Source organism: Syngnathus floridae, chromosome 17, assembly GCF_059516105.1.
Source record: "Syngnathus floridae isolate MCC-2025c chromosome 17, RoL_Sflo_1.0, whole genome shotgun sequence".
In the NCBI taxonomy this organism is placed as follows: Eukaryota; Metazoa; Chordata; class Actinopteri; order Syngnathiformes; family Syngnathidae; genus Syngnathus; species Syngnathus floridae.
In genome coordinates this window covers 8653252-8665615 of record NC_142429.1, presented here as the reverse complement: position 1 = coordinate 8665615, position 12364 = coordinate 8653252, and the positions used below count along the sequence as shown (strand labels likewise).

The 12364-nt window shown below is 41.2% G+C and overlaps 1 protein-coding gene across 4 annotated transcripts; it reads left to right on the top strand.

The window, feature by feature from the left end:
- Positions 1 to 1579: 1579 nt before the first annotated feature.
- Positions 1580 to 11734, top strand: rbbp6 (retinoblastoma binding protein 6). Of its 4 annotated transcripts, none has more exons than XM_088358015.1 (20): positions 1581 to 2083; positions 2726 to 2822; positions 3149 to 3197; positions 5021 to 5065; positions 5169 to 5251; positions 5330 to 5426; positions 5519 to 5658; positions 5725 to 5897; positions 5965 to 6068; positions 6234 to 6368; positions 6465 to 6517; positions 6676 to 6715; positions 6893 to 6926; positions 7019 to 7043; positions 7118 to 7417; positions 7488 to 7598; positions 7770 to 9458; positions 9528 to 9636; positions 9953 to 10208; positions 10272 to 11734. In XM_088358015.1, exons 1-20 carry the CDS (start codon positions 1918 to 1920, stop codon positions 11369 to 11371), a joined length of 4806 nt encoding a protein of 1601 aa, XP_088214141.1. In that variant the 5' UTR covers positions 1581 to 1917; the 3' UTR covers positions 11372 to 11734. The 4 variants fall into 4 exon arrangements, with proteins under 4 accessions (XP_088214140.1, XP_088214141.1, XP_088214142.1 ...); XM_088358016.1 differs by having other exon boundaries at positions 1582 to 2083; positions 9953 to 10085; positions 10332 to 11734; XM_088358014.1 differs by having other exon boundaries at positions 1580 to 2083; positions 9531 to 9636; positions 9953 to 11734.
- Positions 11735 to 12364: the final 630 nt, after the last annotated feature.

Genomic DNA, 12364 nt, shown 5'->3' with positions numbered 1-12364 from the left:
TCTCCATCCTCCCACTGCTTTCACAATGATGTGCTAAGCCAGCCAAGATAGGGGCAAATCCCTCCCCGGAGCGGAGCAAGCAGGAGAGAAAGAGAGAAACAGAGTTGTGTGCAAAACACTTTCTCAAACCTCTCTCTCTTTCCAATTGATCTCCATCCATCTGTGTTTTGAGCTAAATCCAACCAATCACCTCACAGATCCCCCAGTAACACACTGTCCTCTGGTTTGCTAGCAATATGCTTGTCAATAGTCGGGGCTCAATGGACCTTTAAGCAGGTGCACAGGGTTCATTCCAAAGTTATTCTCTCATTTGTTGGTGTAAGGACCGGACATATTTTGTTTTAATTAAGCAATGCAGATCAGTGCAGAGCAGTGGTGCAGTGCCAAATGGGAGTCATTAGGATGTCTTCATCCTGTTGGAAGACACATGATCTATGCCTGAGTGACACTGGGTTGCATGTTTTGCCCAAGAATAGGTTTCATTTTACCCTGCACAGATTTAAGAAATACTGTTCCGGATGTAGCAAATTAACCCCAGCAACATAATTGTCCACCTTCAAATAGTGCATTAGAATAGGTGCTGTTTCCAATAACAACAGTCACAACAATGTTTATTGTTTTTTTAAAGGATTTTATTGGAAAGACAGAGATCAGACGCATTGGAGCAATGTTTTATTTTGGCTCAGGGCCTAAAAATGGACCTCATCCTAGACACAGTCACTGCAGTGCAGAATAACTCGCATGGGCACACGATAAATAATGTTTTGTCTCCCTCCAGAGGATGATTTAAAATGCACGAATAGAACTGAAGTCAACAAAAAATGTAACGGGCAATATTTACATTTTGATGTTGAAAATACAAATTGGCAAGTTTATATTTGCTTGTGGAATGGAGGATATTTTGAGACCTTTATAATAATAATAATAATATTAATAATAATAATAATAATAATGATGAAAAAGATCAATGCAATTTCCAATTATTAAGATGGACAAAAGAAATAGATTGCATAAACTTAAACAGATGCCAAAGTATGTACCCCGTGAAAGTATACTCTGCGTGCATGCACTGAGTTGGAAACCCCCAAGAAGACCCAGAAAGGTCAATTGATGTCTAGGGTTCACCGTTTTTAAATGGGGGGTGCTTATTTTAATGGGTTATTATTATTATTATTATTATTATTATTATTATTATTATTATAGAATTAGTACCAACTTTAAATGACAGCTCTCGCTCAAACAGGTGCTCCCACTCATCGAAACATTGTGCTGCTTTCAAGTCTATAGGGATGTTCACTATTTTTAAAGTCACGTGTGGGCATAACCCTCTAACGTCATAATCTATGGCATGATGGGTGTGTAATATATAACTAACATATATTATTGGTGTTTTTATTAAAAACTTGAAAGAAATACATCTTGGTTTGCTATTTTAAATTAATGATCACGATGTGTTCACTGTTTCTTGCATGAACAACCAACCACTATTTAATCTTTTAATCATTTTAAAAATAAAAACAAGAATTGATATGTCTGTAGAATATTTATGAATAAGCAAACGATTTCGAGCAAGTCTTTCATCAACACCTAATCAGAGAAGGACGTTATTCGCAACGCCGACGTGTTCAGGAGCACTTGAACGCAGCATCAACCGGCTCTTTGCTGACGAGCCGTCGCTTGTAGAAACAGCTCGTAGTTCCTGTCAGCGAGAAACTTGTGCCGAAAGCCACATTTAGTGCGATGAAAGCACAAATTGGACTCGAAAGCGACTTACTCGGCCTCGGCTTAACTACCTACAACGGTTCTACCAGAGCTTGAGAGATGACATATGTTTTCGTGTCTACTTTGCCAGACACTTGTTAGCTAAAGCTAGCTAAGCTAATATACGAGCACGCGTCCTGTCTGCTTAGTACCAACATGACTCATATACATTATAAATTCTCCTCCAAACTCAGCTACTCCACGGTGTTGTTTGATGGACCACACATCACGCTGACGGATCTGAAGGAGCGGATCATGGGCAGGGAGAAGCTACGAGCCGGTGATTGCGACCTGCAGATAACCAATGCGCAAACCAAAGAAGGTAATATGACATTTGCAGGTGTCGATGTGCGAATGTGTGATTTGTTGTCTTAACAGATTTTTGGAAACTTGAATGTTGGTGAGAAAACACGTGGTCCAGCCTTGCCAGCTGCCTCGTGGGTCTAAATCGGTGGTGCGTTCAAAATCTCCAATATAGTCTTTGTGTTGGATCAAAGGCAAAAAAAATCAGGTTAGGGCGGATGTTTGACATCTTGATAGCAAAACAGAAGAAGAAATTAATTGCACAGCAACCATGTTTCTCCATCATTTAATGGCTGCGCTGTTTTACTCACTATGTGGGAATACAGCGGTCACTATTTAGTTTTGCAATCACGTCTGCTTGCTTAATGCACAACAGGAAATGCAAATTGTATTGACAGGCTAGCATCAGTGTCGCTATGTTAAGCAACAGACATTTGAACACAAATGGTGGAGCAATCCATGTAGATGGGGAATATAACAACCCCAGTGGTCAATTGTAATGTTAGAAGTTAAAATAAATCCTAACCTCATCAGAATTAGCAAGGTTTCAAACAAACTCGACACTGTAAACTCAAGCGTGCGTGTCTGAGACAAACACAAGAAGAAGTTTAGGGCAAATTAATCGTGCAACTTGTCTAAAGAATTTCTTTTATTCCCTCAGAGTATACAGACGAGGAAGGGCTTATCCCCAAAGGTTCTTCAGTGATTGTCAGGAGGGTCCCAAACATCAGAGTCGCTCACAAAAAGGCTAAAACCATGTAAGTGTCAACAGTTTTATGAAATACATTCAATTCTGCTTTTAATAGCAATTGTTTACTGATCGTTTACATTGGTCGTATGCTCCTCGAATAAATAGATGAAGGCAGGTTTAGTAAAGGGAACTTAACTTTGTTTTGTACCTGCTTGGAAAGTAGTAAAAGGCCTCAGTGGAACAATCCGGTAAACAATAATTTACATAACTAAGAGATTTCAGTGTTAATGTGTAACCAAGTGGTGCAAGGAAAGGGAAGTCATCCAACAATGTGTTTTCAAAGTAACATCAAATCATCAGCTGTAGTAAATATTTTTGTTTTTCATGTTTTAGTGAGCGTTCAGATGCCCGTGGCCTCTTTGCCTCTGGAGTCGTCAAAGCAGTACGTAACCAAACCACCACACACTAAACCTAATAATCAGTTATTTTTGCAAGTAAAATGTTATGTAAAGGTCTTTCAAATTTGACTCCTTTAGCTACATTATGAACATTTGTGAACTCAAAGGAACTGCTTAAGTAAGCTATAATATAATATTAAAAGAGCAGATCCAGAGCCTCCTTTAATTGCTGATTCATTGACATAAATTAATGCCAAAGCTCAAATAGAAAGTCCCTTATTTGCACAACAGTCTGATCTTTGCTTTGCATTTCCACATTTGAAATTGCAGCAGGAGTATTTACTTCAACTTGCCCGATAGTCAACCAAAGGCACAATGCTGCCACGGGTATTATTTGAAAAAAAAAAAAAACACATGCACACAAACGCTGATATCATCATTAAAAGATATTGTCATATTAGTCTCATATTTTTACTCATATAAGTGTCAAGTGTTTTCAGGCTCGCTCAGTATGAAGGGAGTGCCAAGTGCAGACTGGGCGGGTCAAAACTTTATCAGGCAGGCAATTTTTGGTGGCTGATAAAAAAAGCCAACTGTTGCGTCAGCCTGCAGGCTCACTTCCAAAGCCGCAAGGCAATTTTAGATTAATATCAAACTCTTAGTAGAAGAGAGATGCATGCAAATGCAGTAGAAATACTGTCATGTCATATTTCAAAAGTGGCACTAATGCTTTTTTTTTTTTTTTCTTTTCCGCCTCCGGACACAAAAATTTAAAAACAAATAATTAACAAAAATAAAATACATTCCTTCCCTATGTTGAAATAAGTAGTTTTAAGTTTTTGAGTCAGTCTTATCAACCAAAGTTTTGATTGCTCTATAATCGAGACAACAAATAACAGACTCGCGTTACGCAATTCAGTCCAACAGTAACACGAAATGCTTCTTATCAGGCTTTTACTTGTTTACTGACCTGACTTGATTTTTCTCTCTGATTTCTCAGTAGGAGAAGTGTCTGCCTTCTCTCCTTAGCATTGATTCCATTTGGACGCTAGAAAGCTTCCTCTGTTTTTTCTTCAAATAAAGGTGTTCTGATGAAGCTGCCCAATGTATGATGTGTTTGATTTCAATTCAGTTCATGATGTCAACTCTTCCAATTAGCTTCAACTATCCGATGTTTCAGAAAAAGTTGCAGATGACGCAACGGGACTTATAGATTAATAATATCAATACATAATGCCGACTGTTTTGTTTTCTTCTCTGCTTGTTTCAAGTTATTTTTTGTGTTGGTGGCTACTCAGCAAATACGCAGGTCATGTGACTTGGCTATCCAATGATGGACACTCAGCTTTTGGGTGTCATTGGGTGCCATTGTCCTACTCGATTGTTAGGAAAGAAATCCCACGCTTGTTGCCCAGTATGTGACCATTGTGACCATTAAAGCTGAAAGTCAGCTTTGTCCTCCTATTCAAAAATGGGACAACTGTTAATCCACAAAATATGAAGAAAACCAGAATACATTGTATAATGTGTAAAAATAGACTTTGGTGATTAAATTGTGATTTATTTTGATCTTCCGCGTGTTGAGGCACAAATCCATCCTAGGTCTAACCAGAGAATTTTTTTTAAAGCACCACAATTTAGCTTTCAGGATAGCAGCATGTGCAGTAGCAGAAGAAGACTATGGTAATGTTTTTTTTTCCCCCCACCCATGAAAATGTGCTTAACCACTGAGCAAAGTGATACTTAACGAACGACCACATACTTTTGCATAATTACATATTCTGCTTTTTCTTCATTATGAAATGGCCTGAATCTCTCAATGTAGTTTTTTTTTCAGTGAACTGGATTTGTGTTCACTTCTTAACAGATGGATGACAAGAGTTCTTCCAAAAGCCTCCCTTTATTCTCCAAGGTATGCTCTTAGTCATTCTCACCGATCAGTATTTTTATTTTTTTTTATTCTTCAAATGTGTGTAGTCTCTTCTGGCCACGCAAACCTTTTCCTCTCCGTGCAGATGGTGAACCTGGCATCTGCTGACGTGTCAGAGGATGATAAAATCAAAGTGATGATGAATCAGTCCTCATACGACCCCATGACGTGAGTTCCCGTTTTTCGATTAAATATTTAATTTTCGTATGCTCACGGTGATCCAATGATTTCCCGATGTTCCTCTAGTTACAATAAAAAGATAGCTGGGGTGCTCCCCGCCAACTACACCTGTTTTCGCTGTGGAAGCGCCGGACATCATATTAGAAAATGTCCATCCAGCGGGGTATGAGCAAGATCAGATTTTTAAAAATTTGCAGTATTTGAATTTTCTTTGTAGATCAGTCAACTGAGCATTTCTTTGTGTTTCATGAACAGGATAAAAATTTCGACGCTCCTCCAAAGATTAAAAAAAGCAGCGGCATTCCTCGCTCCTTCCTGGTGGAGGTGGATGACCCCACCATTAAAGGAGCCATGTTGACGAATTGCGGACGTTTTGCAATTCCTGCCATCGATGCGTGAGTGTGCCTGGTTAATTCTGTAAATCGGGAAATAAGGAAAGGAGCCATTGTTTGTTTTTGCAGTCAGGCGTACGCCGTGGGCAAGAAAGAGAAACATCCCTTTTTACATAAAGAGGAGAGTGAGCCGCAGGATGAGTTGCTTCCTGTGCCTGAGGAGCTTCAATGTCTGATCTGTCATGACCTTCTTGTGGATTCGGTGGTTATACCATGCTGTGGAAACAGTTATTGTGATGACTGTGAGTATCTGAGAAGCACACCCAATATTATTATTCTGTTCAGAAACATCATTCTGTCCTTGTTCAGGTATCCGTACAACCTTGCTGGACTCGGAAGGACACGTCTGTCCCACCTGTAACCAATCCGATGTATCTCCTGATACGTTAATAGCCAATAAATTCCTCCGTCAGGTAAAGTCGCAAAGGGATGATGAGTTAAAATCATTGCTACTGGAGTATTTTGTTTTTTGCAATCTATTCTATGTTTATCGTTACACTCTCACATTTTCCAGAATACTTTTCAATGCAGCCCTGTAATGTTTTTCTTTCCCCATTTACTGTTTGTGTATGACACAGGCTGTGAATAACTTTAAAAAAGAGAAAGACGTCACCAAAAGTCTGAAGGGAAAGTCCAGTGCCCCAACACTGAACCCTGTTCCTTCTCCTGTAGCCACCCAACAACAGATCCACCAGTCCACCCACAACCTGCAGGTGTTTTATTTATAAAAAAAAAAAAATAGAACTTATTGGAGGTATGTTATTTGTCTCTCATCTTGACTTTCTCTTCCTATCTCATGATGCCCGTAGGTTGCTGTTAATGAGCCTGTGGCTCGTCCTGGTTCCAGCCTACAATCTTCGGTGTATGTATCCAAATTATTATTCATATTGCTAGAAAAAGTATCAAATGAGAGTAGAGCTCACTGGCAACAACTTAAGAGGTCTTGTTGGCATATCTAGCTTATCCATCTGGTTATATAACTTGCCTACAACTGTAAACAATGTCTTTTTTTTTAAACAGGGAAGCGGAAGAAAAAGCACAAGATGAGCCAATGACACAAGTGAGTTTCTTTCCACACATTAAGTGACGAAATCTCGAGTTAGATGCCTCTTTCTGAAAATGGATTTGGGAGAGTCGTTCTGATCAAAATATACCTCAGATATGTTAAGACCCCAAGAAACAGTTTTAAATTGTGTAAAAAAAAAAAAATTGTTTCAAAATGTATCTTTGGTTTCAGGTTCACAATGACTCAGTGCAGAGGATCTCCTTAGGTAAAGAAGTGTTTTTACCTGTACTGCTTAATATCATCAACTAATTGCTCTGTTAACTAATATACATTTTTTTTCTCGTCCTCAAATCAAAGTTCAAACACCAACCAGCGTTCACAGGTCAGTAAAATCAATGTGTATGGGTTTAGCTTAACTCCACCCACAATTTCAAAACTCTCATATCTTTCCTACAGTTCCTCCTTGCCCTCAGTTTGTCCTCCGGGAGTTCCATCTGAATTCCAGCCCCTCCCTCCCGCCTCATCTTCTAATCCATCCGCTCCTCCGCCTCTCTTCCTCGGCCACCTCTTTCGCTCATTGCCAGGAGGTCAGCAGTATCTAAGTCACCCTCCAGGACACCCAGTGGCCCTGCCTAATTGGACACACCCAAACCCTCAGGGTACCCCCATCCCTCCCCTCATGCCCTCTTCGTCCTCCTCCATCCCTCCTCACATTCAGAGGGAATGGTTCAGTCATCATAGACACAGGAGCGAAAGGTGAAGAACATGTCGGCAGATTCAGATGTCTTTATTTTTCCATTCAATTGTGCATGATTGCATCCTTCAGGTCCCCTGACACCCGATCCACCTACAGACGCTCCTCTCGTTCGAAGTCCAAATCATCTCGTTCATCAAGCAGGTCCAGTCGATCCCGCTCAAAATCACACGGCCGATCAAGGTAGAGCTTGAACGCATTAAATGCATTTACCTTGATATTGGATCCAGATCGCTTTTTATTTTATTTATTTACCTATTTAATTAATTTTAATTTGTCTATTAGAAATATTCCTACTGCTTATAATGCATTTCCAAACATGGGCATCAAGAATTTGTTTCTATCTTCCACCAGGTCACCATACTCTCGTCACAGAGTGTCACACACTCGCACAAATCCCTCTCGCTCCTACAACTATGGTTACAAGAGGTCCCACTCGCCCACAGCCTCCTCATCTTCTTCTCCCCGTGAGGGTCCTCGCTCTACGTCGCAGTCAGATCACCGCAAAAAACGCCATCACAGTAAAAAGTCTTCTCACGGCGGATACAAATCCAGGAGACGAGAGGAACGTTCACCGCCTTCCTCCAAACACGCCGAAGGACACGCTTATGCCACCGAGGCGACAAGCAGCCAGGAGCCAAATACAGATTACTACGAGGAATGGAAAAGACAATATAAAGAGTGGTATGATAAATATTTCAGCAGTTATGTCAGCCACTACCACCAACTTCCGCCTCCCCCGAATCCCGTATGGGCGGACCGAGCAGAAAACCACTCCAGCTACAATTTCGACTCGTTCGGCCATTTCCAACATAGCGCTTTGACGCGCCACCATTCTCCTCCATCTCAGTCATCCAACGACAGTCGATCCAGTCGCTCTCAATCGTCCAGCGAGGGTCGTTCTCCTCCGTCTCGGTCGTCAAGCGACTCCAGTTCCCCTCCGCCTCGCTCGCCACCATCTAAGAACGCCGCCACGAAGGACGGCCGGGCTCAGGGAGCGACGGCAAATGAACGAATAAAAAAGTTTGAGGTGTCAGAAGACAACATCCGTTCTGCTGATGCAGGAAGGAAGGAGAAAAGGAAACGTCGTAATACCGCCAGTGACTCAATCCCACACAGTGATGTCTCAGATGTTGTCCAAAATTCACTGAAATCAAATGAACATAAGAAACAAAACCAAGAAAATAAAAAGAAATGTAAAAAAGAGTCAAACTCTCAGGGGCAGGATGGGAAGAGCAGTCAGAATGTCAAATCCAGTAAAAAGGCTTCCAAAGTGGAAAAAGACAAACACACTGAAGTCTCTAAAGCTTCTAAATCCGAGAGCGAGGGGAAAAATAAAGAAAGCAGTACTCTCGAAATCCCCAAAGATGAAAGTCCACAGCTTGTTGAGAAAGAAAAGCCGCAAGAGCCAAAGAAAGAGGAAAAGAAACCACTGAAAAACATTTGGGAGGAAGGGATGAAAGTGAGACCACAGAAGAAGATTAGCATCAACATCAAACTGGATGCAAAAAGATCTGAGGAGAAAACAGAAATACAGGAAGGGCCTCATTCAGAGAGGACTGATGCGAAAGAAGATGGTGAGAAATTAGATGGAGAAGCTCCGATTACCGAAAAGCAGCAGGCCGCTGGGCTTCATGAACTTCAGACAGCAGAAGAGAAAGATGGGACCGAACCCAAAAAGGATGATGAGCAACTGAATATAAAGGAGACTGAAGGAGTGGGAAATGTGATGGACCATGAAAGAGTGACCGGTAACGACGGAGAACAAGAGAGTCTGATTGTGGAGGAGAACATCGAGGATGAAAGCGAGAGGAACGATGACCGAGTAAAAGAAAGGGCGAGTGAGATTGAGGAGGACGCCAGCTTGGCAAATGATGAGCGAGCAATACAGCCAGACGAGTCAGTTGCCGAAGAGTTGCCACAAGAGTCAAACCCAGAAGAAGAATTGATAGAGGGAGTGGAGATGAAGAACAAAAGTGATGAAGACACTGTGATGATGTCACACTCCAGTGAAAGGCCAAACATTACAGCGGACAGTGACAGGTGAGGAATCCATATTTGATTTCATGCTGGGTTGTCTTCCTCTTATGCTGCTTTTACTTTGGCAAACAGAAGCACTTTCATGGTGGACCACAAGGGAGGTGAGGGGTCTCCGGAGAGAAGAATCCAGGTGACAACAACCCCACAGGAACAGAAAGACGACACACTTGAGCTTCTGGAGGTGTGTGACTCTCAGTCTCATTGCTGTTAATATTTATAGTAACACTACAAATAATGATCTCCCCACAGAGGAGCTTTGTTGTTGTGATATTTTGTGAGTAAGCAACCTCAGTTATATATATTGGGGGCAAAAAAGGCTAGTACAGTGTTGGGTTTTTTTTTCTTCTTAAAAATGGACTAAACTCAAATTGAACCTTAAGAAGTATTTCCCATAGGAAATTATGTAAATCTATTTAACACAGGTGCTCCTCTTTAACATCCCCAAAGTGTGCAAAAAGTTAAAAAATGATCAAGTCACACTTTTCTTTCTTTTTTAGGCCCATTTCTTCAAATTGGAGGAAGAGGAACCTGAAGTGGGTGAATTAGAACCTCTTTCATTAGTGCCACCACCACCACCGGAAGAAGAACCTGAAGAAGTGGGTGAATTAGAACCTCTTTCATTCGTGCCACCTCCACCACTGGAAGAAGAACTTGAAGAGAGTGAATTAGAACATCTTTCATTAATGCCACCTCCACCACCGGAAGAAGAACCTGAAAAAGAGAGTGAATTAGAACCTCTTTCATTGATGCCACCTCCACCACCGGAAGAAGAACCTGAAAAAGAGAGTGAATTAGAACCTCTTGCATTGATGCCACCTCCACCACTGGATGAAGAACCTGAAGAGAGTGAATTAGAACCTCTTTCATTTGTGCCACCTCCACCACCGGAAGAAGAACCTGAAGAAAAGGGTGAATTACAACCTCTTTCATTCATGCTACCTCCACCTCTGGAAGAAAAACCTGAAGAGAGTGAATTAAAACTTCTTTCATTAGTGCCACCACCTCCACCACCGGGCCATGGAGAAGCTCAGGAAGATGCTGAGCAAGAGAATCAAAGGTCAGGTGAGCCACAGACAGATGATGAAACCAGGCAGAGAAACGCTTCTCTGGCTCTCTCTAGCGGCCATTACGGGAGTGACAGTAGGGACACTGAAATAGGAGGAAAGATGGAAGCAGATGAGCCAGTAGATCTTGAGACCAACTGGAAAGGTGAGGAGGGGAGGATAGAAGAGACAGAAAAAGAGCTACCAATCTCAATCCAATCCTCCTTGACATCACATCAGGACGACAAGAAGGACAGCGTACAGGAAGTCAACGTAGATGGACACAATCCAGCCAATCACAATGAGCCAAATGTCATATCCGATGCAAAAAGCACAGAGGAGGATTGTCGCCACGTCTACCAGCATCACAATAATGCGGAAAATAAATCGGACAACAGGAATAGTCCTCCACCCTCCCTAGTTGAAGTTTCGAGAAGAGTTGAAGAGTCTACCAGGTCTAGCCTGGCATCAAAGCCCTTAGTCAACTCGCCGTCCAAGCACCACCATCAAGCTAAGCCCAGAGGACCACCCCCCTCCAAACATTCAGACACACCCCCTGTTAAGGCAAAACCCATGAGCAGAGAGGAGATGTGGAAACGGTACAAGATGGAAAAACTGTTAAAAGAAAGCCAACAACAAGGCCAAGCGATGACGCAGCCCGAGAGGGAAGCAAGTCGTCATCATCACGGCGAGGCAAAAGCGGAGCGAGCGGGAGGAGACAAGCCCTCCAGTCACAACGGCAGCAGCGTGAAGAAGAGCGAGCATGAAAGGAGGCCAAAGAAGCACAAGAAAGACAAACACGGAGATGCAGAACGGGAAGAACTAGAAAGGAAACACAAAAAGTCCAAAAAGAAAAATGAGGACACTCATTGAGGAAGAATGCCTTGGCTTTAGATTTTTTTAGAAAAAATAAAGTGCCTGACTACATTAGTTTAATTTCTGCTTTTTATGTTAAGATTAAGTGAAAGGCGTTTGATGATGAGATAATGCAAAAAAAAAAAAAAAAAAGCACTTTATTGTTTAGATGGAGCAGAAGTCGAAGCTAGCAAATGTTACATTTCTTAAGATTATTTAATTTGATTCCCGCAGAGTAATCATGCACAGAGAATTTTGCTGAAGCATTTTTTGAGGTTAATTTATGGTGATAATTTATTTTTAATTGAATCTCTGTTGGTTTAATTTCGGAAGGAATCATGCGGCCCCATGTTTTGTTGGAATTAAAAACAATTACATATGCGTTGAAATTTGTTTTTTTTTCCCCTTGCTGAAGTTGATGACTGTTGCAAAAATAAAAGATTAATTTTATTTATTATTAAGCCTCACAAAGGTGGACGAGAATGAGACCGATGTAAGTTGACCACTTTGCAAGGGACACCAAATATCTGCTTCTGTCTTTGCAATTATCGGATAAATACACACCAAATTATCCAAATGTGTGGCCTTCGATGATCCCTGACCCAAATCTTTTTGAAAATCTGTTGACAGAGCTGAAATGACATCTGAGCCTTCAAATTTGGGACAACTGGAGAAGTTTGCAAGATACCTGCTGAGAGAAGCACAAGTATGTATCACTCAAACTTACATAAATTGATTGCTTTTAATGTTTTATTGTTTATTACATTTTAAATCCTGGCCAATATATATAGATATTATGTAGTTCATGGTAACAGCATGTCTTGTAAGTCTGTGTGTGGGCAAAGTGTAATTCTATGCGCTCATCATGAATAAATTAAGCAGGCATTGACTGCAAAAGCACACACAAACACATTCAGCTCACTAAAAACATACTTGAAATCAAACTTGTACACACATGTACACAGTTTAGTGTAAAAGTATTCAGACTTTGGATACGCAGAGACGAAATGT

Coding starts and splice junctions, on each gene's coding strand:
- rbbp6 (XM_088358013.1), top strand. CDS start 1,918: ATGACTCATATACATTATAAATTCTCCTCCAAACTCAGCTACTCCACG. Junction 3,198..5,020: donor CCTCTGGAGTCGTCAAAGCA/GTACGTAACCAA, acceptor ACTTCTTAACAG/ATGGATGACAAGAGTTCTTC. Junction 6,716..6,892: donor AAGATGAGCCAATGACACAA/GTGAGTTTCTTT, acceptor CTTTGGTTTCAG/GTTCACAATGACTCAGTGCA.